This window comes from Neoarius graeffei, chromosome 20 (genome assembly GCF_027579695.1).
Source record: "Neoarius graeffei isolate fNeoGra1 chromosome 20, fNeoGra1.pri, whole genome shotgun sequence".
In the NCBI taxonomy this organism is placed as follows: Eukaryota; Metazoa; Chordata; class Actinopteri; order Siluriformes; family Ariidae; genus Neoarius; species Neoarius graeffei.
Window position 1 is genome coordinate 65731150 of NC_083588.1, and position 27755 is coordinate 65758904.

Consider the following 27755-nt stretch of genomic DNA (forward strand, 5'->3'; position numbering starts at 1 on the left):
TCTTTTCCCAGAAAGACTCTTTCTCTTCATTCTCACATCCAACCTGTGGGGCGTACGCACACACAACATTGATTACCACTCCTTGAATCTCCAACTTCATGCCTATCACTCTGACACCCTCTTCACATCAATCACACTATTGACCAACTCTCCCTTCAAAACAATACCAACACCATTTCTCTTTCCATCGACTCCATAATAAAACAACTTGCATCCATCCCCAATGTTCTTGGCCTTGCTTCCTTTCCACCTCGTCTCCTGCACACACACAATGTCCAACTTCCTTCTTTCCATCATACCTGCTAACTCTGCATTGAAAATAGGAATATGGAATATAAAATGTGGTTTATCAAATGTACATTTAAATGTTTAAAATTTAACTTATTATAGTTATAGAGTATTCATTTTAGGAATTATGCATGACTGGTATTTTTAAAATTAACATCTTTTAAAAAAAAATATGATGTACCCACTGCAGTACTTGAAAGTACCTCTAGGGGTCCTCATAGCCCCATTTGAGAAACTGGTTGAGTACACAGTGACACTCATGTTATCTACACTCACCGGCCATTTTATTAGGAACACCCATGAGGTACACCTGCTGTTTGATGCAGTTTTCAAATCCCACAGACACAAACCAAGAGCTTCAGTTAATGTTCAAACATCAGAACGGGAAAAACTGTGATCTCACAGTGTGACTTTCTCTCACTGTGGTATGGGTGTTGGTTTGAGCCAGATGGACTGGTTTGAGTATTTCAGAAGCTGCTGATCTCCTGGGGTTTTCACACACAACAGTCTCTAGAGTTAACACAGAATGATGCAGAAAACAAAAAACACTGAGTGAGTGAGCGACAGTTCTGTGGGTGGAAACAAATGCCGTGTTGATAAGAGAGGGTCAGAGGGAGATGGACAGGAAGGATATAGTAACTCATAGCAATTCTTTATAACCGTGGTGAGCAGAAAAGCATCTCAGCATGCAACAGCAGAAGAACACATTGGGTTCCACTCCTGCAGCCAAGAACAGGGATCTTAGAACCAACAACAAGTTCCTATTAAAGTGGCCGGGGAGTGTATAAACATGAACATGAAGTGAACTTCACCGTGTTGCTCAAAGCTGGAACGTTATTGTTATCGATGATCATCAGTCACTGAAAGACAGCTTGAAATGGAAAATCAAACTTTTTTTGTCCACAAAGTGCCATATTTCAGAGCAAAACAGCTCCTTCTGGAGGCACCTACAGAAACAGAAGCAGAAGCGATGTGGACAATCACTGTGATTGATTGAGATTAGATTAGAAACTCAGAAAACATCTCTCAAGATGAACTCTTGATTAAGGCTCTTTTTTTATCCAGAAGAAGTGAATGCAAGAAATTTGCAAGAGATTTACTTAAAAAAAACCACACCAAAATGCTGGAACATGGATTTGGCCTTGAATCATTGTGACGATAAAACAAATAAACAAACAAAACAGGGCAGACGTACAGACTGGTCCAGGATCAGTTCCAGAAAACATGAAAGGAATGAATATCTGAGTGAAATTATACGTTTTATAAGTTTTCTCATGAAAGAAAAACAAATACACACGTCCTTGTTGTTGATATTTGCATAGGTGTCATAGTTTTATGTTTCATATGTTCTTCACACTTAGGTCTGAGAGCGTCTGAGCTTGGTGTAGGCATCTCAACATGCTTTCTAGTCAACTCTAGTGAGTCAGTGATTCGACTCTGAATCGAGAAGTGAATCAGACACACCATGTGTTTTGGCAAACTGCTGTGGTATCAGAGGAATAAAATACTGTAGGACGTGTTGTTCTCAGAAAATAATCAACATCAGAGTGGCAACAGTAACTCTGGCTTCATCAGTTGATTAATTTCCTTTAACACCACACCCCGAAGTGTTGTATTCCTTGCACAATTACATGACAACAACAACAAAAAAAAAGCTCCAGGTGTGTAAAACCGATTTCTATAAATAAGAGTCGCAGAAATGAGGTTAACTACAAACTTAAAAACCAACAAGTCAGCGTTTCTGCTCTAAGAAAAAAGTTTGAGAGATCTTTTGCCCTTCACAGTTTGCTAAACCCCAGAAGCACGACTGCGTCACCATGAGATATGGTTATTGTTTGGTGGTTAGCGTGTGATCAGCTCAAACGCTGCACCCAAAGCATGTCGTGCATTAAAATTCCGACAGGTGTTCCTGTCATTTCTCAAAGATGTTAGAAAAACATCGGGTTTAAACCTGGACACACAGCGCAGACTCGAGGCATGTGCCGATTGATCTTTTTTTTTTAATATATATTTAATATTTAAATATTTGAAACATATAATAATAATAATAATTATTATTATTATTATGGAAATCTAGGTATCAAAGTATCACCAGTAGAAAAGCTATGACACATAATTTGCATAATATTTGCATATTATAAACCATTTACATTTAATTTTAAAAAGGAAACAAGCAAAAGAAAGACTTCAGAAAAATAAAGTTTATTGGTCTTTAAACAGGTCATTTTTTCCTGTAATAATAGATATCATAACAATTATCGTGATTTCAACATCGGCACATGCCTCATCATGACTACGTTCCATATGTCTCTATCTACAGTTCTGTATTATGACATCACACTGTTATATATAAATGATCGTAATAAAGTTATGGCGCTAAGTTGTGTTTTTTTTTCATTTACAGTACAGTATAAATGCCCGTTTTTAATCCCAAAACACATTCAAGTTCCACACCTTCTCTTTGTATACCTCTGCTTTATATATTAATGCGTATCAAAACATATTAGTGTGTGTCGTGTGCACACCGTATGCATATACACATATCTACATTTACACATTTACATTATTCATTAGGTTTTCGATAATGATATTCACATTGATCCAAAGCCCTTTGTTGTTAAAAATAAATGTAAAAAATAAAACCTTAAATAAAAGAAACAGTACATTTTTTGTGGTTGTTGTTGTTGTATTGCCTCCATTTCATCACACACACACACACACACACACACACACACACACACACACACACACACACACACACACACCTGTGTTGAAGCTGTAAGCTGGGCTGATTTGTGTACAGTGTATCAGCGTTAATAATTATATTGCACATGCGTAATGTAAAAGTGCGACACCGTGATGAACTCACGTTTACTCTGAGCTCCTGGTGGGCGGGGTCTTCCACAAAGCGAGCTCACTCAATAATCCAGGATCATTTAAACAAGGCTAATTTTAATCGACTTTCAATCTACGAAATAATATTGCCACGTTTACTCTACTGACTTAACGTCACTATGGCAACATGCGCGTTTGGACAAACCTTAGCTTCATTCCATCAGAATAAACCGAAGTTCTGTCTAACGCTTAATTCCTATTGAGTTTGCACATGAAAGTGTAGCATAGGTTTGCACATAACATTTCCGAATAATATATCGATATATTTGACATCGACATGCGCTTCGTCCGTGTCACTTCTCTTGCTTCTTAAAACATCAGTCCGATTTTAATAATTAACAAATTATTCATTAATTTGTTAGAATTATAATTTAATTCCTTTGGCTGTTTAAAATTTTCCAGAATTATGCTTAAGTAGCTATTATTAGCCAAAAATCTAGAAATGTTCTAACTTATGTTTTCTTACGCATTATACTAGATCACAAGTGGTCAGCTCACGTAACATGCATGGTCTTAATGCTAACGAGTAGTCATTATTTCACTACTAATCATATTTATTTATTACTTCATATTTATTTATTATTTCATTTCAATTTACTCTTATTCATAAATCATATTAGTTCATATTTATAAATAAATATGACAGTGTCATGTTTTTATATTTTGCTTTATAGTGGGACTTCACTGTCCAGTCAAATTTTAAACCGTCTGATTTCATTGTGGATTTTTTTTTAATAAACAGACCATGTCAGCTCATGAATCAGACCAGAGAGAGTAAAAAAAAAGAAAAGAAAAGAAAAATCAATTCAATACAAGAGAACCCTATGTAATCTTTCATCTCGAGCTATCCACCCAGTCTCTGGTCTGATGAGCTGCCTTAAGCTAAATAATTTGCATAAATGCACCTGACTGGCTGTAGAGTTTTAAAAAGTTTCCACTTTGCTGAAAAGTGGACATTTTGCTGTTTCCGCAATCACGACTGGTTAGTTTTAGTGAAACGATTTCAAGTAAGCCTGGAGGATGCTCGCTCGCATCATGGAATCCCCTCGACCCAGTGATAGTGCACGTGTTCTGCGATGGCCGTGTGAGGAGGGTTCAGTGTGTAACGATGTTAATCAAGGCCCTGAATCTTTCACTTAGCAATCAGTGTATAAACGAGTCACATGTCTACGAATAATTAACATGCACTAACCGTTTTTAATCCACACCCCAAATTCTGAAGTGATTTTCAGTCACTAATAGAAATCTTCAAACATGCGTTCAGTTATCACTGGTGAAATACATATTACATCTAAAATCATGTAAGGTAGCGTGTAAACAGTATAAACACTACACACAATATGAACAAACTAAACGATAATGCTTGTGAAAAGTAAACAAAAAAATCAGCACTTAAAATGAGTATGATTGTAAAATAAAATATACATCTACGCTCAGCACAGTGGTGATGAATGTTGGACAGGACGATGCTAAATGCTTAGCAAAGTGAAGGGATTCAGTCGTCCTTAGTGCGCTTTACCCACTTCAGCACGTGCAGATATTAGATTTTTATATCAACAGACTGTTTAGTGTTTCGTATCACATTAAACTCTTTTTTTTTGTCCAAAACTAGCCAAATCCAGGCGTGGTTCCAATATTTTTGATATTACACAAAATCCCATGATACAACTGAATATTCCAATATGGTGTACAACTGGTTATCAGTACATGACTGGCACATCCAATCAGAACAAGTCTGATCTCACTGGCGTAATCTGAAAATAAACATACATTTATTTGGACATGTATTTTCCACCGTATCGCCCACATCGAGATGTAAACTTTGGCTTGACACCAAACAGACACCGATCTCAGAACACTGCTGATGATTTTGGCAAATAAACGTCATACGCGTTCAAGGATTTTCTCGTCTACGTTTGGGAAAGCTAGCTGGTGTGCAAAGAGCAAAATCTGAAGCTACATCTTCAAAAAAAAGAAAAGAAAAGAAAAGCCACTATCCAAATATCACTATCATTTTCCATTTACACATCATCATTACACAATCTTTAATTACTATATTTTATGGATTATATGGCACAGGATTGTGATATGAGCTTTTTTTAGTGTATTTATGGTAAGCACTTTATTCTAGAATATATGGTAATTCGTTGGTAAATACTTCTGCTCGTTTGACACTAAAAGAACATAAAAAATATAGAAATTATTGTATGAACTGATTAGAGAAACCAAATCTACTCATATATGGTTATATTTGCTCGCAATTTATTTTAAATTAATTTAAAAAATAATTAATGTCATCTAAAAGTCGTAACAGAACCTGTGAGGTCCTCTGTGAATTTATTTGGATTGTTTTTCCTGGTCGTGCTCCAGTAAAGATGTGAAATATAAAAACACACTTCTAGTGGAAATAACGTCTAAAACTTGTAACCATGCAGTTACATAAGATTTGTTCCTTACAGAACGTCCAAATAAGTGATGAAGGTAACTGAATGGCGACAGTTACCTTTGAAACAGAGGAAAGTTGAATGATTTAGTTAACGCTTTTTTTTAAGTGGCGTTTCATGTTACCATTTTTGACGACTTTTTTGCCAGGGAATCAGAACGTTAACTGTGAACTTGAGCAGAGTAAACAAACACTTCACTTCTCCGTCCAATCATCATTAAGTATTCTGTTTTCATCAGCACGCAAAATCATCAGGCCGGAAAAAGGAAATAAAACAAAATCTATGAAAGACTGTTTCCTTTCTCGAGCGCTGTAGCTAGACTCTGATCTGATGAGCTGCCTTCAGCTGAATAATTTGCATAAAGGCAGCTGATTGGCTGAAACTGAAACACAGGATCTGCTCCAGAAGCCGAGCTGCTTCATCGCAGAACTATGGCTATTTATTTATTTATTTTACATTAATTCGTTCTTTTCAAGTACTCGGTTTGGTCCGCTGCTAATATTTCCTAGTTCATGACTCCTTGTCTGTAATCACAGCTGTTGTAATTAAAAACAACAAAAACAAAACCACCTTACTTGGCGAAAACATATATGGCTAATTTTTCTGCACTGCAGCTATTAGTGATATGGATATAGAGTTAGCATAAAAATGAGTCATTAGAGCGCCTACATGTTGACATGCTGGTTAAATAAGTGCTGTATGACACCCTGCGAAAAAGGAACACTCCAAAATGCTGAATGTTACGCAAGATAAAAATGGCACTTATAAAACAAAGAGAAATTTTGTGCGTCTTGTTTGGCAAATACAGTCTTTTTTTTTTAAATTCTCTTCCTCAGTATTGTAAAAAAAAGCACCATAATCCCTGTAAACCTCACAAATCAAAATCGCAAACAAAGGAGGAGTGACCGCTTCCCTTTGCCTCGGATCAAACAGAAAGACAGGAAATAAAAAAACAAAAACAAAACAAAAAAATGTAGAAAGCGCGGCGATGATAAAATAACGAGGGAGGAGAGGTGGATGTGGATGTGTATAATTATTTAAATATATCTTTATGCTTAAATTCAAGTGTGGACTTCACTACTTTACAATAGTAGTGCATCGTGTGTGTGTGTGTGTGTGTGTGTGTAGCCTCAGAGCAGAGCGTGCATTTCCAGAAGCCATGCTTTCCACCAGCTGCTGTGAGCGATGAGTGGCTGTACAATGCAAATGCACATTGTGCGATGCAAACATTTTTTTCTGAGCCGCCCGTTTCAACAGCTCCACACGAAAACAAAAAACATCAGGGTTCCTAAAGTTAATGCTCTGAAGGCTGGTGTAAATATATAAATATATATATATAATGTTTCAGAGTGCGTACGCAATCCGTCTGTCTCCCAGCAACTCCAGGAGTACGTTCTTGCATTTGAGGACACGGACACGCCTGAACTTCTGAACACACATGACGATCTGTCATGTCTTTAACATACAAGTCCATGCCCACCCCCCAAAAAAAAATTTTAAAAATTAAAACTGTCCCCAGAAACTGAGGTCAGAGGTCAAATGTTGTGTTACACACACACACACACACACACACACACACACACGCACACACACACACACACACACACACACGCACACACACACTCCCTGCCCCCCCCAGTGCTTAATGCATGTTGAACTGCGAGGATGAACAATAATCTGCACCCCGAGGTCAAAGGTCAGAGCTCTACATAGGAATCCAAGTTTGCAAATGAATCCTATGAATCACAAACCCCCTGGATAAAAACAAGAGTCAGAGGTCAAATGTCAGAGCTCGTGACCCCTCCCTGAGTCTAAAGAAAACCTGATGCATGTCAAATTCTAAAAACAAAACCAAAGAAAAGAAAAGAAAGAAATCTCCAGTCCAGTTGTATGATTCCTTGGAAAACCCCGCCCCAGAGGTCAGAGGTTAATCGGAGGTCAGTCTGCCGGACAGTCGTAGGTGTTTATCCATAGCAGGTCGTCCAGGACGCCCCAGTGCAGTGAAAGGATGGAGCCAACCACCAGCACGTGCATGATCTGGTGGCTGTTACACCAGTAGTCAAAGAGACCCGGGCAGAAGCGCTCGGGCACACGGGCGATGTTGATGACTCCGCCCGACACCGCCAGCGCCTCCATGGTGAGGAAGTGGCGGAGCGATGTAGGGCTTCCCCCGCCCACGCCCAACCACCGCAGACCCAGGAAGAAGAAACGAAAGAGCGCCTGGCCGGCAAACGAGCGCAAACGACGCACGCTGCTCCGCGCCGTCACTGCGCAGTAAATGGCGTAGCTAGACAGAGCGATGTAGGCCAGCAGGGCGGTGCCGCGTAGCCACGGGTAGCACAGCAAGGTACTGTAGACAATGGGCAGAGCACCTGAGGAGAAAAAGAAAAATAATGACTCATACAGGTCAAACAGTATGCTGATCCAGTATGGAGATACACACATCCTCCTTCGAGAATCCGTTTATTAGCGATAGGTTTTAAACTATGAGACACGCTCCCAAAGACATCGCAAGTCTGACTTTTCATTTCAGAACTACATTGTCCAGAATCCCAACACGAAAGCCAAAAATCAGTATATAATCATGTAACCAGTAGCATGTTAACTGATGCGACACCATTTTGTATCACAGTATTCGTCCAACATTTTCTGAAAAGAAGATCACTTTGCGAATTCTAACAACTCTGAAATCAGGCTTTGAGAAACTAAAAACATTCGAAAACTGATCTGGAGAAAATACATACACGATACAGTGTGTTTGAATCAATGACATTATTCGCAATGCACTCTGGGAACGATAGCACTTTCCCTTATAAAAGGCAATAACCGCTTTGTCTTGTCCCGCTGCCTTTTTTCAGAAAGCCACAATTCATCTTATAGCTGGTTGATTCAGTTCAAAGTTTTAAACATGAACAGGGAGGGAATTTATTTTCGAAACTGAAAGTGCTAGAAAAGTGAGGCGTATTCAGAGTTAAGTGAAGCCTCCATTAATTCAAAGAGTACAGAGATAACTGTCAGAGCATGAAACAGAAAAACGAATAATAACAAGCTGTGCTGGATCAAGTGCTAGTCTATGTGCTGCTGATGAATGAGTCTAAGAGGCCGTCTTATTTAAACTAAATCAGTGATTAATGTGATCATTACAAGCAGAACTGTTCATACAACAATATATTGGCAATATACTAGACTTCTAAAACATCCTATAGTATATCATAGTATTTTTTTTTATTTTTAAATCATCTGTTGCTTTTATGTTGCATCGCATCACATTTGACAGTAAAAAAAAATAAACGCTATCTCCTTCTCCAGTGCTTTTTTGCTTCCTGAGTTTGGTGGTCCAGACCAGCGGTTCTTGACTTGGGGTTCATGAAGCACAGCCAAGCGGTCTGTGATTTTTTTTTGGAAAGGACAACCTACCATGACCTGAGTTATTATACATGTGGAGTTTTTATGGTTTGTCAGGAATAAAAAGCTTCATGATACCAACGAATGAGCAGTTCAAATATCATATGTGGTTCTGAGGGGGTTTGTGGAATTTATTTTAGAGCTAAAGGGCTCTCTGGCCGCAAACAAATTTGAAATACAGATGCTATTGGAAAAAAAAGTCCTTCTCAAAGTATACATAATAATCAGAATGTGAGAGATCAGAAAATCCATTAAAGCAGTTGCCTAACCCGACTCTGAATACAAGGAACTTTCTCCCACATAAATATAGATGTATCTTTCAGATTTACGGTATGTCGCTGATATAAATTGACCTGACGACGACCAATAACAATAACACAAATTAGGATTGTTATTCAATCACTGTTTTAATCTTCACCGTAAATAAACCCAGAACTTCAGGCTGGCTCAAACAGCTTATATGTGTAATCACTAATTAATCATTTTCCTGATTTTAATCATTATTATTCTGCGTAGCCACATCCTCCATCTGCTCATGACAGCTGATGGACCTTTATTGCTTCACCCTGTTAGCGAGTTAGCGAGCTGAATGACTCAAAGGACGGAGTGTGAAGAGAACTGGAGTGTAAATCTCCACGGAAATCTCTTCAGCTACACGGCTGCAGCTTCCAAGGTCGAGCGTGTCCCTGGTGGAAAACTCCACTGGCGACACACACACACACACACACACACACACACACACACACACACCTTCTGTTGTGCTGGAAGGGACGGAGGTGAGGGAAGCTGAGGAAAGAGGAGAGTGTGAGGCTGAACGCTGCAGCAGCTTCAAAGTCATTTCAGGAAATGTGTGTGTGTATTAATATAATCTAAAAGCAGGTTTTATATTTGTGAAGTCATTTCCATCAGCGTCCTAGAGATCTGAAAGTTCAACACATGTCGAGCTTCTCGATTTAATTACTAATAATAATAATGAAAGGAATAAAACTTTAGAACATGCTCTTATAGCAAAATAACTATCCTGCTGCGGTGCAGTCTGTGCTGTGGTGACGATGAATGCACTGATTTTTTGGTGCAAATCCTCCAAAGGATTTAATTCTAGAAATGAATTCCCTGATTTTATTTGATCAGTACTGCTTTTTACCCAATTAACGCCTCCAGAACTTTTATTCTAATGGATTTTCATCCACTGTGGGGACAAAGCTCTGAATAAAAGCCTCGGGGTTTATGCTGAACAAACCCATGCTCATCTTTTTCTTATCCGCCGATCAGAGAGGACGTTTCGACATGACAGAGAGGAAGGTTCTGGAATCGAGGAAGACAAATCAATCGGTACTAGAGAGCTAAAACTGGACCTGGGAAAAAAACAACTAATAATAGTGCATGAGAGGAGCGCGGAGAGTCAGCAGGAGGAGGAGGAAGAGAAAAAAAAGAGGTGTGGCTTGATGGTGTGATGTAGCGAGTGCGTGTTACAGATTCACCATGACGTTGTGGGACTGGATGATGAGGTCATCTCACAGCAGCATTAAAAAAAAAAGTCATGAATTAAATTTATTCTTTATTAATAATACATTTAAATATAATTCATTTTTTATATTTTTAAAGGTTGTAAATTTTTTTATTTATAAAAAGAGAATAAAATTAAGTTGACAATTTTAAAGATTATCTACAAAATTTTAATACATCAGTTGCTCCCAGTCAGTGCGCAATTATTTAAAATAATAATTAAACTGTTATTAAAGATATCATTATTTACATTATATCTCAGAAAATTGTATCATTATCATTATGGTTATCAGTATCAGTATCGTTATCAGTATCATTATCAGTATCAGTCTCATTATCGTTATCAGTATCGTTATCAGTATCGTTATCAGTATCGTTATCGTTATCAGTATCATTATCAGTCTCATTATCATTATCAATATCGTTATCAGTATCGTTATCAGTATCAATATCATTATCAGTATCAGTATTGTTATCAGTACCTGTATCGTTGTCATTATCATTATCAGAATCAGTATTGTTATCAGTATTGTTATCAGTATCGTTATCAGTATCATTATCAGAATCAGTATCAGTATCATTATCAGAATCAGTATCATTATCAGTATCGTTATCAGTATCATTATCAGTATCGTTATCAGTATCGTTATCAGTATCATTATCAGTATCATTATCAGAATCAGTATCAGTATCATTATCAGAATCAGTATCATTATCAGTATCGTTATCAGTATCATTATCAGAATCAGTATCAGTATCATTATCAGTATCAGTATCAGTATCATTATCAGAATCAGTATCATTATCAGTATCGTTATCAGTATCGTTATCAGTATCATTATCAGTATCATTATCAGAATCAGTATCGTTATCAGTATCGTTATCAGTATCGTTATCAGTATCATTATCAGAATCAGTATCACTATCAGTATCATTATCAGTATCATTATCAGAATCAGTATCATCAGTATCGTTATCAGTATCATTATCAGTATCATTATCAGTATCATTATCAGAATCAGTATCAGTATCATTATCAGAATCAGTATCATTATCAGTATCGTTATCAGTATCGTTATCAGTATCATTATCAGTATCATTATCAGAATCAGTATCGTTATCAGTATCGTTATCAGTATCGTTATCAGTATCATTATCAGAATCAGTATCACTATCAGTATCATTATCAGTATCATTATCAGAATCAGTATCATCAGTATCGTTATCAGTATCATTATCAGTATCATTATCAGAATCAGTATCATTATCAGTATCGTTATCAGTATCATTATCAGAATCAGTATCGTTATCAGTATCATTATCAGTATCGTTATCAGTATCATTACCAGTATCATTATCAGAATCAGTATCGTTATCAGTATCATTATCAGTATCGTTATCATTATCGTGATCAGTATCATTATCAGTATCATTATCAGAATCAGTATCATTATCAGTATCATTATCAGTATTGTTATCAGTATCATTATCAGTATCATTATCAGTTTCTGTATCGTTATCAGTATCATTATCAGTATCGTTATCATTATCGTGATCAGTATCATTATCAGTATCATTATCAGAATCAGTATCATTATCAGTATCGTTATCAGTATCATTATCAGTATCGTTATCAGTATCGTTATCAGTTTCTGTATCGTTATCAGTATCATTATCAGCATCGTTATCAGTATCTGTATCGTTATCAGTATCTGTATCATTATCAGCATCATTATCGTTATCAGTATCGTTATCAGCATCTGTATCAGTATCAGCATCGTTATCATTATTGTTATCAGTATCATTATCAGCATCAGTATCAGTATTGTTTTCTGTATCGTTATCAGCATAAGTATCATTACCATTATCATCAGTATTGTTATCATTACTTGTCTCAGTATCATTATTAGTATCATTATTGTTATCAGGATCAGTATTAGTAAAAGCATCAGTCTCGTTATCAGTATCGGGCCGATACCAGCCAAAAAAAATGGTGTCTCGGGTATCTGAGAAAACACATCAGATCTTGAACACTGTAACAGCTTGCGAGGTTTGGAATTGAACTTGGTAAAGAAATTGATTTTAAGCAGATTGATTTTTTATCATATTTATACTTTATATTTACAGAGTAAGTGATTTCTGTGTGAAGGAGTTTAACTGTGAAATGCAGTTAAAAACATTTTAACATAACAATGGAATATTATTAAGGAACAGTACTGGTTTCAGAAACGAAGAAGTGGTACCGAGTTAAAATATACAAACTGCGCACTTTATGCAGTTGTCCGTTATAGAACTGTTGGGGTATAATAACGTGTAGAGCAGACAGCTGGCAGTGGACGCACAAAGTAAACATTGTATATTCAGTTTTTGGCTGTGTGTGAACATATAAATTATAACATCTTTGAAAAAGCACTACAGGGTGGCAACTGCTGAGCGATTGACTGAAAAAACACATCTCTGTCCTGGGGGGGAAATGATCGACTGAAACATCATGAAGTAGCTAAAATGGCCGACTTCCGTCGCCTCATTCTCCTCACATCATTTAACAGCTGCTGCAATCTGAAGCTTTCATTATCAGTCACTTCACAAGTGCAGGTGAATCCTGTGATCACATGACCAGTGCGTGCTCTCTGTCTTTTACTTACATGGCTGCCCTCTAGTGGAGCAAGAAGGAAATGCAGGTGAGAAAGGAAATATCAAAAATAACCTCTTCAGACCGATCAGCCTTTTTGTTTTTTGTCTTCTTTTTAAAGGGTGCTCTGACGCGGTGAAACGGATACATGTTTTTACTTCATTAATGTGAATTAAAGACTTTCAATTCTTTCAAAAACTAAGACAGGTAAATAAATGTATAATATTGGTGATCTGTAATTATTATGGACGTAAATAATAATAAACAATGCACGGTCGGTGCTGAGGCTCTTACCCAGCGTGGTAATCATGCAGATGCCACACATGTCTAAGGTGAGTAGTTTTTTGTAGACGGGTTCTCCGCCCTCGTGGTTCATGAATAGGTGATACAGGACGGAGCCGAGCTGAGGAGACAAACAGGCCAGGAAGTGGACCACGCCCAGCCACGTGACACTGATCTGAGACCAAGGCATGTTGAGGGGGAGCAGCACCAAGAAACACAGCAGAGGGATGCCTGTCGACAACACACACACACGTAAACATGTCAGATGATTACAGTGCAGGAGAGCCTTGAAGAAGATGGAGGATGGAAGGAAAGAAAGAAGCAAAAAAATGATGCACTATGATGTAAGGCGTGCGCGTGTGTGTATGAGCACTCGATGATTAGCTTATGCTGAGCTTTATGGTTTAAGCTGAATAATCACAATGTGCACACACACACACACAGAGTTATAGAGATGAGTGGAACAGTGCAATGCTTACAGAAATCATTAATAACCTTTACACACCTCAGCACTGCCAAGTTCTGGACTCTGATTGGTCAGAAGGTGTTGATTAATTTTCTAGAACAGCAGCTCGGACACTAGTGCAGCTGCAAATCACAGCAAATCTCAGACACACGCCAAATAAACAAATGTTAAAAGGGTGACATTTTCTGTGTGGAGACATTTATTTTTTGAAATTTATGTCAGGAGTCTCCAGCATCAAAATCCAGAATTCAACAGCACTGTGCGAAAGCCGGCACAGCGTGATGCTAACTTCGGAACATATTTTAGTGTTCTTTAACGCAACATGATGTCACACTTTAGCTTCATTTACAGTAGTTTAGAAATGACTGTGCTTTTATAATAAATAAATGTTCTAAACTGCCTTCTGTTCTGAATTATTCATCACTAATCTGTCTCTCTCTCTCTCCGCCACTCTGTGCTCTAACCCGAGCTCCTAATGGACAACGATTTTTCCGAGGCAGGTAAAAACCATGCCGTCCATCCAGTATATCTATTTTAAGGCGTTTATTTTTCCCTGAGAGAAGAAACCCACAGCTGGGCTGCTAAATATAGAACACACAAAGACAAACCTGTGTGTGTGTGTGTGTGTGTGTGTGTGTGTGTGTGTGTGTGTGTGTGTGTGTGTGTGTAAGAGACCACAGATATTGTTGCATTAGGAAGACTAATGAAACTCAACCCAATTTATTAGATAGAGGTTTCTATTAGATAACATGTTTATTAGTGTGTGTGTGTGTGTGTGTGTGTTAGCTCTATTTCTCCTCCTCTGTTTAAACAGTGACACTAAAGGACACAGGTGAACAAAAGTGGAATCTGAGGTGATGAATCATCCCGGAAACCGCGGACGTTTGTGTCGATTATGATGATAACGCGGCGTACGGATCAGATGGCACACCAGATGGACGTTTTGAGCAGAGTTAAGTACACATAGACAGGAGTTAATACTGAAAACATACGCGTCGGTATTCAGACCTCAGACGTAACTACAAAGTTAAGTCCTAGACAGATGTTATGTAAGAGTTATGCACATGTGGGCAGAGTTTATGATCGTGATCTCTTTCAACACGGGCTCGGAGCAGCGTTCAGTCCAGAGCCCCAGTCTGGCAGCTTGACCACAACATGTCACACTGAAATGTATGTTTTTGGCTGTAAATAAATTCCCTGAAAGAGGACAACATTAAATACATAAACATGACACTGTGGAATAATTAATTGTTCCTGCAGGGACGACATCAGAATAGATGCAGTTTAATCCTTTCTCAAGGACAGAATGTTTTATGGATAAAATGATGATTTCTCTGTAAGCATAGCAGATGAGCGCTTGGTCAGATTATCCTTCAAACCATGTGCATGTTTCCTATACAGAAGAGCACATCAAATTAACAACAGCAAATTAAAAGGGTGATAAAAACATCATGCACAGTATCTCAGAAAGTTTTGACTTCATTAAGCTGTGCACACAAGTAAAATTTGGAGCATGATAAGAAAAAAAAAAAAAAAACTAGGAGGGCACTTGGTAGAGCGCAAACCTCCACCAAGCCACAGATTAGAACATCCAGTCTATAATAACAACATGCTTACTGTGTTTACATACATGTCCGGATTTGCATCAAAATCTAATCAATAGTTCCTCAATTATTCCTCACATTTCCTCAAAATCTGTTCACTACACACGCAACGATTTCTTCACACGATTCAAGAACTGTTTTTGACTATAAAAACGCCGATTGGGACAGTCTCTTTGCTTCTTTAACATTTGCTGATCTTTCGCCATCATCGACATCTAATATTGACATCGACTCAGATTGGCAGTGCTGGAGTGATATTTTTTTAGCTGCTGCTTCAGAATACATTCCATCGAAGACGATCAAAAGGTGCTGCTCTCCCCCGTGGATCAACAGTGAAGTTAAGCATCTATTAAAGAAGAAAGAGAATGCTAGGAGAAAAGCCAAAGCTAAAACTACAATTAATCTACGTGAAAGATTTTGCACACTATGCCGACAATCTAAGGTACTTATCACCCTTAAGCGTAAGGAATTCTTTGAAACTCTACCAACTCTGTTAAAATCAAGCACTAAGAAGTTTTGGTCTATCTTTAAATCAACATCTAAACAGTCAAGTGTACCTTGCAAATTGGTCTTGAAAAGTGACAATAGAACAATCAAAGAAGCTGCTAATAATCCTGTTGAAGTGGAAAATTTGTTAAACAACTACTTCTATTCTACACTCAAGTCTCCGCTGAATCCTGAAGATTATCAAAGCCATATACCATCTGAAGCTGTAAAAGCTCCTTTGGTTGACACCATAGATGATCTACAACTTTCTTCAAATGATGTAAAAGACGTCCTACTATCGCTAAACGTAACAAAAGCTACTGGTCCTGACAAGATACCAGCTCGATTGTTGAGGAGCTGTGCACTATACATACGTACACCACTACGTTCCTTCTTCAGTAAATGTCTAACATTAGGCAAGGTACCAGCCGAATGGAAACTTTCGAACATCGTCCCGATATTAAAGAATGGCCCAGCTAATGAAGTCTCTAACTACAGGCCAATTTCCTTACTACCGCTTGTCTCAAAGGTAATGGAACGCTGTGTTTACAATAAAATCATCGATCATATCTCTTTTAAGCTACATCAACTCCAACATGGATTCTTAAAGGGGAAATCCACGACAACTCAGTTTCTTTCAGTTCTGCATGAAATTGGCAAATTGCTTGACAAAAGAGTGCAGACTGATGCCATCTATCTCGACTTTGCCAAGGCCTTTGACAGGGTAGACCACCATCTACTTCTTTGGAAACTCCAATCTTTTGGGATCCGTGGTAATCTTCTGAAATGGTTTGAGAACTATCTCTCAGATCGTTACCAAAGGGTTACAGTTCTTGGTGTTACATCTCCACCACTTAAAGTTGTATCTGGAGTTCCTCAAGGCTCAATACTTGGGCCTCTTATCTTCCTCGTTTATGTTAATGACCTTCCTCAAGTTGTCTCCTCAACATCTGTTGCATTGTTTGCTGATGACACCAAGTGCTATCGGACCATTAAGACCTTAGAACATGAAGTGATTCTTCAGCGGGACCTCGATTGTATATGTGAGTGGTGCAAACAGTGGCGTATGGATTTAAATATCTCTAAGTGTTGCCTTCTTTCCATTACAAGGAACACTGAGTCTGTCAATTCATCTTATCATCTAAATGATGATCAGGTAAAGTATACAAATGCTTGGGATCCTTGTGTCATCTGACCTCAAGTGGACAACCCATGTATGCACAGTAATGGCCAAACCAAATAAAATGCTCGGGTTTGTAAGAAGATCATCAATTGGTATCCACGACTCTTTTGTTCGTCTTATTCTGTACACCACTCTGATCCGGAGCATATTTGCTTATTGTTCTCAAGTCTAGGCCCCTCAAACTGTCTCGCTCATCACCACCATGGAAAGAGTTCAACGACGGGCAACCAAATACATCCTATCCCTGCCTTTCAGAGCAGAGGTCAGCTATAAAGATCGACTCCTTAAGCTTGGACTACTTCCAATAACTTATTGGCTCGAGTACTTGGATTTAGTTTATCTTTTCAAACGTCTAGCAGTTGATAGCGACCCTAACATCTCCATTAACATCTCTAGAAGGACAACAAGGAATACTGCCAAAGGTCCTTTGTTAAAGGTTCCTACATCACGAACTGTAACGTTTCAAAACAGTTACTACATCAGAGTTGCAAGAGTATGGAACATCTTACCTGCACATATCAGACTATAACCAAACTAAGCCAGGTCAAGAAGGAACTATACGAGTACTATATGAATATTACTGAACAATTTTATAATGTAAATGTCCCTCAGTCCTTTAAATCTATATGCATTAAGTGTCACACGTGTCGTCAAATTAGTGATCGCCTTTGTTGTTAATTATTACTATCGTCTTTGTTGTTAATTAATATTATTATTGTTTTTGTTGTTAATTACTACAATTATAATCGTCTTTGTTATTATTTTTACTATCGCTTTTGTTGTTAATTATTAGTATTACTATTGCTTTGTTGTAATTTTTTTTCTTTTGTTGTAAATTTTCTATTATTATAATCTTTGTTGTCAATTACTATTATCAATTTTTTTTTTTTTTAGATTGGGTCCCCATAGTGGAGCTACGCTCTGTGGGGTCGCCCTGCCTTTGTGGCAAAGCTTATAAATAAATAAATAAATAAATAAAGTACTTTTTGAGTTATGTTGTAAACAAAGAAACAAACGGAGGCGACAACATAACCTTCTCCACGAAGCTGGCAGAGGTAATAAAATGAGAAATAACACTATGTGCTGGATCAAGTGCTATTCTATAAGCCTGTGGAAGCCATTTTGTTAATTAATGTGATCATTACAATTAGGAACATTCATGCAGTCATGTACTCGACTCCTATTACATTTATTATTTCAGAGCTCACCATCCATCCTCTCATTCATACATCATTGTAAATATCTTTTTTAATTAATTTACTTTTAATTCTCTTGCTTTTAACAGCAAAAAATATATAAATGCTTCTAAATTTCCTTCTACAGTCTGCATCTTCTATCCCAGATTTTTTTAAAGTCAGTTTTTTTGCATTGCACATTTAACAGTAGATGCTGTTGCAAAGCAGCTTTTACAGAAATATAAAAATACCTGATATAAATTTTAAACATATGAATTTATAAATGTATCCCTTCGGGGTTAAAGGTGAGTATTTGATTGGGACACTTGTATAAAACCCCAGATGCTTATACTCAAGAAAAAACTTCAGAGATGCCTACCCCAAATTTTGAATTTCAGTATTCTTGAAAACATTTTTCAGTATTTTGGAATGACTTTCAGTAACATTAATTTATGCGCATTTCCATTATAAAGAGGTACAGTGGGGCAAAAAAGTATTTAGTCAGCCACCAATTGTGCAAGTTCTCCCACTTAAAAAGATGAGAGAGGCCTGTAATTTTCATCATAGGTACACTTCAACTATGAGAGACAGAATGGGGGGAAAGAATCCAGGAAATCACATTGTAGGATTTTTAATGAATTAATTGGTAAATTCCTCGGTAAAATAAGTATTTGGTCGCCTACAAACAAGCAAGATTTCTGGCTCTCACAGACCTGTAACTTCTTTAAGAGGCTCCTCTGTCCTCCACTCGTTACCTGTATTAATGGCACCTGTTTGAACTCGTTATCAGTATAAAAGACACCTGTCCACAACCTCAAACAGTCACACTCCAAACTCCACTATGGCCAAGACCAAAGAGCTGTCAAAGGACACCAGAAACAAAATTGTAGACCTGCACCAGGCTGGGAAGACTGAATCTGCAATAGGTAAGCAGCTTGGTGTGAAGAAATCAACTGTGGGAGCAATTATTAGAAAATGGAAGACATACAAGACCACTGATAATCTCCCTCGATCTGGGGCTCCACGCAAGATCTCACCCCGTGGGGTCAAAATGATCACAAGAACGGTGAGCAAAAATCCCAGAACCACACGGGGGGACCTAGTGAATGACCTGCAGAGAGCTGGGACCAAAGTAACAAAGGCTACCATCAGTAACACACTATGCCGCCAGGGACTCAAATCCTGCAGTGCCAGACGTGTCCCCCTGCTTAAGCCAGTACATGTCCAGGCCCATCTGAAGTTTGCTAGAGAGCATTTGGATGACCCAGAAGAGGATTGGGAGAATGTTATATGGTCAGATGAAACCAAAATAGAACTTTTGGTAAAAACTCAACTTGTCGTGTTTGGAGGAGAAAGAATGCTGAGTTGCATCCAAAGAACACCATACCTACTGTGAAGCACGGGGGTGGAAACATCATGCTTTGGGGCTGTTTTTCTGCAAAGGGACCAGGACGACTGATCCGTGTAAAGGAAAGAATGAATGGGGCCATGTATCGTGAGATTTTGAGTGAAAACCTCCTTCCATCAGCAAGGGCATTGAAGATGAAACGTGGCTGGGTCTTTCAGCATGACAATGATCCCAAACACACCACCCGGGCAACAAAGGAGTGGTTTCGTAAGAAGCATTTCAAGGTCCTGGAGTGGCCTAGCCAGTCTCCAGATCTCAACCCCATAGAAAATCTTTGGAGGGAGTTGAAAGTTCGTGTTGCCCAGCGACAGCCCCAAAACATCACTGCTCTAGAGGAGATCTGCATGGAGGAATGGGCCAAAATACCAGCAACAGTGTGTGAAAACCTTGTGAAGACTTACAGAAAACGTTTGACCTCTGTCATTGCCAACAAAGGGTATATAACAAAGTATTGAGATGAGCTTTTGTTATTGACCAAATACTTATTTTCCACCATAATTTGCAAATAAATTCCTAAAAAATCAGACAATGTGATTTTCTGGATTTTTTTTTCTCATTCTGTCTCTCATAGTTGAAGTGTACCTATGATGAAAATTACAGGCCTCTCATCTTTTTAAGTGGGAGAACTTGCACAATTGGTGGCTGACTAAATACTTTTTTGCCCCACTGTATATATACCAATATGTTTAACATTTAAATTATTAAAAAGAACTGTTTTGTGTGAATTGAATAAACAAAATGCGAGCAGCCATCTCAACTGAATTTCCACTCAACAAATTTCTAGAGCATACAATATATCACATTTTTATAAATACAATAGTGTTCCCTGTTTGCAGACATTACGGTTGACTACCAATCATTGGTATTGAATGTAACTCCTCAAAAGTATTATATTATATTGCCTGGCAAAATGTTCTACCTGTTAACGAATTCTAATAAAATTAAAAAAAAATTTCTTATTTCATGCCAAAGAGAGTCCGACATTGTTATCTTAATGTCCCAATATATAAATACTTCAGCATAATGCTTCAGAAGAGACATTGAATAAAATGACATTTATAATTGTATTTAAAACAGTGGAATGATCAATTTTTTGCCACAATCCCAACAGTACTAATCATAAAATTCTGTTTTTGATCATACTACATGTATATTTGTACTTGCAACACTGAAAAGACTTTGAATTAAAGAAGTACAGCCAGTGTTTGATATTTCAGTGAATAAAAATCATACATGTAAAAAGAAACTGAATAAGTTTAACTCACATTTCATGGCACTAATCGGCAAGTTCAACTCCAAGCACAGGTCAACCATCACCGCTTCAGCACGTGTCACGTTCCGTGTCTTTTCATCCACAGATTTCATAAAAAACTGCTGGATACCCCCAGATTTACTTTCCGCCTGACTCGCCATTTCAGCATACTCCATATGTTTTTTTTGTAGTTGACATGCCAGCTGCAGTCATCGCGACCATTAACATAATGATGTTAATGTCAGTTCTACACAGTTTGCAGTGCGCGTATCCATTGCCCTTTTGACTGGGTGTAATGCACGACCATTCTACCGTATTGAAAATAGCGCGAACAAATGTGCGGAATCTGCGCATGTCACACACAGCATGTGTGGCTGTCGTAAAAATAAATAGCCTAGCCGTGAATCGTGCATGGATTGAAAAAGTCGCTTGGACATTTAAAAACAACTCACTGGAATTTTTTAAGACTTTATAATAATTCCATACAGAATAACACTGTTTGCCGTAACATCGTATTTACGTAACTTTTCCGTACAAAATACGGCCAATCCGTACTAGTAGGCATCTCTGAAACTTTGAACCCTAGGAAATGTGATCTACAACACACAGGTGATTTTAATAATCTGAAGGTGGAGTCCAGAATTTGCGTAACCCAACTCTGAATACGAGGAACTTTCCCTGCATGAATATTGATGGAAATTTTGGATGTAATTCAGATGTAATTATTCATCCTTCTACACTGATCATTATCTTTGTCTGTCTGTCTTATCCATATTCTAAGGAACTTTAAAACGTTCTAATCATGAAAGACCAGGCATGTCGGAAATGTTGTTCCATGTTCCAGAACAACACAAAACAGAAAGTCTAAAAAAAAAAATCCATGGGACTCTGAGTTTTGCTCTCGTCCACATCCGCCTGGTGATGTGGAAAGCAAATGTGAGCTCCTGAAGCGTGTGTTCAAACAAAATGCATGCAAAAACACTAGATCTGCTTACACACACACACGCACACACACACTTCAGCTAATCGTTATTTACAGATTTATGGCTCATCGGTTTTGAACTATATCTTGTTTTTTATACGTTCATTAAGCCTCATTAAATCATCATTGATCTCAACATGAGCTTAAAAAAAGTAACGTTTTTCTCCACACAGGAAAGAAATCCTGCAACACAATGCGTTTATTCTCTCGTTTCCTGAAGCAACGTCAGCATGAGGCTCAAGTTCAGCTGCGTCACTCATTTAAACATGGACTTTTCCTGCTCGCATGACAAAAAAAAAAAAAAAACACAGTGATCGCTCGCAGAACAGAGAACAGAAAATGCAGCGAATGTGACAGATTTTAACGCATCATCAAACTCGACATAAAAGAGGCAAAAAAATCGAAAAGATGAAGGTGAAGTCGTGGTGACACTGCAAAATAAAATTAAATACAAAAATCCTCAAGTATAAAAGAATAAACCTGCAAGAAGTTGGCAAATGTTGAAATTTCTCATTTACATTCATAGCTAACTGCAAAATAAAATAAAAAAAGAAACTTTAACAAAATTAAATATAATATAAATTTGCAATAAAAATGAAATTTTAAAATATTAAAATAAATAAACAAATAATCAACTTTAAATAAACTTAAACAAATTCATAAACTTGAAAGACTTAGAGAAATGCTGAAGCCTCTTATTTGCAATGAATTAATTTTTAAATAAAATAATTGTATTTGTAATAAATAAATAAGTAAATAAATTTAAATCTAAATTAATAAACATAAGACAGAACCCATATTAATTACATGAACTGAAAAAAAAATCTGTTAATTTTTTTTTTTTTGCATTTGGTTTATTTAACATGCTTCTTTATTTATTGCTTGCCTGATCTATTTATTTATTTAGTGCATTTTTTCACATCTCGATTTCATATAGACAGATCAACTTTACCACATCACTGTAAACAATAAAAAATAAATGTAAAAAGTTTTTTTTGCAATATTTTTGGGGTTTTTTCTGAAAATTTTTGGCATGTTTACTGATTTTATTTGCCTAAAAACAGGCCAATTGAAATATATTTGTACTGGTTAATAAATAAATAGTATTTAGAAAAAAATTCCTCAGCAGTTTGTACTCATGCATAATAATCAATTATAAATCAGTTTGATGTTTCAAAGGGAAAAGAACATCTTTTATATTCAAAGCAATCTGTTGCGTAAAACTCAGCGATGCATAGAATGAAATATGGAGAGAAGTGAAATTGTGCAACAAAACTCCAAAATTTCGTCAGTGTTTTAAATCAGGATGATGCAGTTTGGAGCCTGTACATCTGTGAGGATCTCAACACCTCACGCAAAACCCCACGTCCTTTCAAATGTCATCTGTGTTTAGTGCTCTGAGCGTTAAACAGCGAGCGCTCCCTCTGGATTCATAACGCCATCTTTACCGACACGTCCGTGAACCCACGATTGGCATCACCTGGAGTTATCTGTACAGCTTTTAGATTTTAAACACACAGTCTGTTAAAAAAGTTAGTCACATCATGAATTCGTACTCAATTTCCTAAAATTTCCTTCGAATCGTGTGTCGATGAGTTCCTGTGGTTTTATATCCCGATTACACTTTCGAGTTTAAAGCGATTATTATTTATTTCACATCAATTTAATGACCGTTTTGTGACTCTCAGTCACTTCACATTAACGAATCCAAAATTCATCCATAAGATAAATGAAGACAACTAAGACTAGCCGTTCAATGTTCAGGACAAAAGTAATGGTGCCTTATAAAAGGAGGAGGAGTCAGTGTGTGTCTGTGGTAGGTGATGCGCTGCAGTGGCTCAGCTGCGTTACTGGAAGACTTAGCGCATGCCGTGCTTAGCAGGTGCATTTTCACTGTTTTAGTTTTGTCAGCATTTTGTTGTTTTCAGCTCCCCTTTCCACCAACACGAACCAGGTGATGGGGTTAGTGCTGGTTAACTGTTGGCTCAACTTGTGAATGTTTTAAGAACTGGATTGCTTTTCCACGAGCTAGCAAGCCACCATAGAGCCGCGTCATTACGTCACTGTGTATGTCTGTATACATTCGCACTTTCCCAGCAACGCTAGCACCAAACACAACACCACCACCAACAGGGAACTACTGGATTAGTCAGGCTGGACGCTCCACTAGCTCTGTTTTTTTTTTTTTTCCTTTTTAAAATAGCGGCCACAAAGTTGGTCATGTCATTCGTGATAGTCCCACCTCCAGCCTCTGACATAAGCAATTCTTAGTTCTAGACCAGCAAAGTGTTGGTGCCCATTTGTCAACTCTAGAGCCAGTTTTCTTGGCCCAGAGCCAGTTCTTTGGCTGTCGAGACGCGAAGAACTGGTGTGAGGTTAGGAACCGGCTGTGAACGTGCTTTGTAATTTTTTGCAAACGTGGTGTGATTATTTTTAGTTCATTTTGACCAGAAAACATTTACACACAACTTCACTAACAGATTAATAAATGAGGTCCAGTGTAGAACTGATGACAAGCACAAGCCTGAACTTCAGTCTATTAATTTCGACTTAATTTAAGAACAAACCATTTTTAAATCTGTTCACGTAACAGGAGTTAAAGCGTTTTTCTGAGAAATTCACAGAATGAAGCAGATGATATTTCAGTGTGTCATTTTCTCAGACTGAGAGAATGAAGAAAATCATAAACACGGATGATTTTGGACATAAACAAACTCACACAGGTCTATATTTAAACCTAATCCCATCCAAATAGGGCTTCACATCATGAAGAAAGCTAAGACACAGCCAAAGGAGTTTATTTTGGCTGATGTGTCTCAGGTGTGACGCAGAAACTTGTTTTTTACTTGCAAATTCCATATGGAAAAAAAATTGTGAATAAATGAAGCCAACCGTTTTGAATAGAAAACGAGCTGCCATATGACACTGCTGAGTTACAGGACAGTCACGATACACTTTTCAGAGGTTTGAATTTAAATAATTTATCATCAATATGTAATTGATTTCAAATGAAACAAAAACATCACACGTGTGGACTTTTTTTTTTTTTTTACCTTTGTGAGAAATGAAATATCAAAACAAAATATCAAGAAAGTATCATGTTGTGATGTTTTTGGCACATCATCCAGCCCCTGATGGCAAAGTATTTCAGTTTAAAATTCATTTGTGTATTTTTTTTAAATATGTATTATATTTAAATGTAGGCGGCACGGTGGTGTAGTGGTTAGCGCTGTCACCTCACAGCAAGAAGGTCCGGGTTCGAGCCCCGTGGCCGGCGAGGGCCTTTCTGTGTGGAGTTTGCATGTTCTCCCCATGTCTGCGTGGGTTTCCTCCGGGTGCTCCGGTTTCCCCCACAGTCCAAAGACATGCAGGTTAGGTTAACTGGTGACTCTAAATTGAGCGTAGGTGTGAATGTGAGTGTGAATGGTTGTCTGTGTCTATGTGTCAGCCCTGTGATGACCTGGCGACTTGTCCAGGGTGTACCCCGCCTTTCACCTGTAGTCAGCTGGGATAGGATCCAGCTTGCCTGCGACCCTGAAGAAGGATAAAGCGGCTACAGATAATGAGATGAGATGAGATTTAAATGTAAAAAAAAAAATCTTTGGACTTTTTTGAGTCCTTTTTCTTTACATTTGACACTTTCCATTCCAAAAGAAGTGGAATCAAGGATGAGTAAAAGAAAAAAATATCGAGAAAGTATCATGATGTGATGTTTCTACCACATTGTCCAACCCTTGAAACCAAAGTGTGTAAATCAACATGTTGAAGTTCTGAATTAAACATTAAGACCGCTCGCTGAACCCAGCCTCACCGTGTCGCATGAATAATAAATGTTTAAGTAGTGTTTACAGTGTGTAATGAGCAGGCACTGGTTTAACATCTTTCAGAAGCCTGCACAGGAAGCTGAAGCTCAAAAAATCTTTGAGTCGATGGAGTTAATAAGGATGCAGTGCATTTTCTCCAAGCTGTGATAACGCATCGAAACCTTTTGCTCTGGGTTTTGTTCAGGCTGTTGTTACACTCACCGTGTGTGTAGATGTTTCCCAGCTCATTGTGCAGGTAAAACAGGCTCCTGATGCAGTCCTGCATGGAGGAGATGGGTCTGTATCCGGTCAGGACGTATCTATTGAACTGGAGGTGAGGAGGAGAGTTCGCCCAGTCCAGTAATCTGGGTCCATTTAGATAGGCCATTGCACACAAAACACATACACACATACAACACAGCACACTGGAGGATCTCCCAGTCTGGGCTAATTAAACACACTGGTGAGAGGTGCGCGTGCATGGGGATGTGGTGGAGCGCGTTCCCGTGGCCATGGTGAGCTGAGGAAAAGCCGGATGAGGAAAAATTACCAAAAAAATACGAATCGAGCTGTTTTTTTTTTCTGACTTCAGCCACAAGTATATCAAATGACTGATTTGTTTTCAACAAAAAAAAGAAAAAAAAAGAAAGAAAGTCACCTGTCACCTACAAAGAAAAACCTCACACATCTCCACAGAGCAGAGCGCTAACTCTGACAGCTAGCTACAGGCTAACCTGTGACTCCTGACGAGCTCGCGCCTCACGGTCATTTGCATAAACGCTGATTAGCAACATTAGCATGTTGGGACGAAAGGACGGTTCATAAAATAAAAATAATAAAAAAAACACTACTTTCTACTCGAATTGACTTATTTATTTATTTCCTTCCTTTTTAAACTACCCACTTGGCTGGCAAGTTTGATTTAAAAAAAAAAACTTTAAAATTTAATGAAATCGGGAAAGTTTTTGTCATCCGTTTAGCTTGACTGACTTCACATTCACGGCACCTGCTGTGGTGATGCTAGTAATACGAATAATACTAATAAATAACAACCTTCAAGTTTATTCTGTTCACCGTGACCTCAGATCCACTTAAAACCTTTCAAACAACATCTTAAGTCTTTAGTGACGAAAGTAATAAAACGTAGCAAGGACTGAAGAGTTGATTTCGGTGAACACAAATTAATTATCCGTTTATAACACGGTAATTAACCAACAATTATAACTCATTCCAGTGATTTACGGAACGATACCGAGGTCATTTATTTATTTAATCTGATCAAGTTAGTTCAAGTTTCCGATGTAAATTGAATGAGATTAGCTTCATTAACGCGCTCTCTCATAAATATTAACGCTTCAAAAATATTCTTTTATAAAAAGAAAATACCAAATAAATCTCCATTCAATCACATCCAGTCATAAGCGGGCTGTCTCTCCACACACACACACACGTACACGCGCACGCAGGTACGCGCGCACGCGTACAAACACACACATAGCTAGCTAACAGTAAGATGTAGCCGCATTTGCTAACCCAAAGCTAGCGGATTCGGTCAAACTGGCGAAATCATGACGTGAGATTTAATCAATATTCCTACAGAAAAAAAATGAAGAAGTCAGAAAATGTGGTACAGTTCAAAGCCGCCGGTCATGCCCGGTTCTGTGTGCCGCTATGGGCCGAACTGGAGCCGGGCAAAAACCATAACACACTCCCCGACTCGCTTGATTTCACTCCGGAGAAAGGAACTTGGCGCAAAAACACACAGTCACAGGATCCCACTTTCCTGTGTGATTATCCTCGAAGCAAATTTCGACCTCCAATCTGCCTAAAATCCCCCGAACACCTCTCTTCTGCCATCTTCTCTACCGGCGTCCATATCACTCGGTTTACACTCGAGTCGGTGCAGCGATGAACGAATCGACAACGAATCTGTTCCGTCTTGTT

The 27755-nt window shown here is 38.0% G+C and overlaps 1 protein-coding gene across 1 annotated transcript; it reads right to left on the reverse strand.

Annotated features, from left to right (window-relative positions):
• Positions 1 to 2474: 2474 nt before the first annotated feature.
• paqr4a (progestin and adipoQ receptor family member IVa) lies at positions 2475 to 27755 on the reverse strand. The gene is made up of 3 exons (XM_060902265.1): positions 26034 to 27755; positions 13465 to 13683; positions 2475 to 7999 (listed from the first exon to the last, which is right to left on the reverse strand). The coding sequence occupies exons 1-3, from the start codon at positions 26221 to 26223 to the stop codon at positions 7566 to 7568; spliced, it is 843 nt and encodes a 280-aa protein (XP_060758248.1). The 5' UTR covers positions 26224 to 27755; the 3' UTR covers positions 2475 to 7565.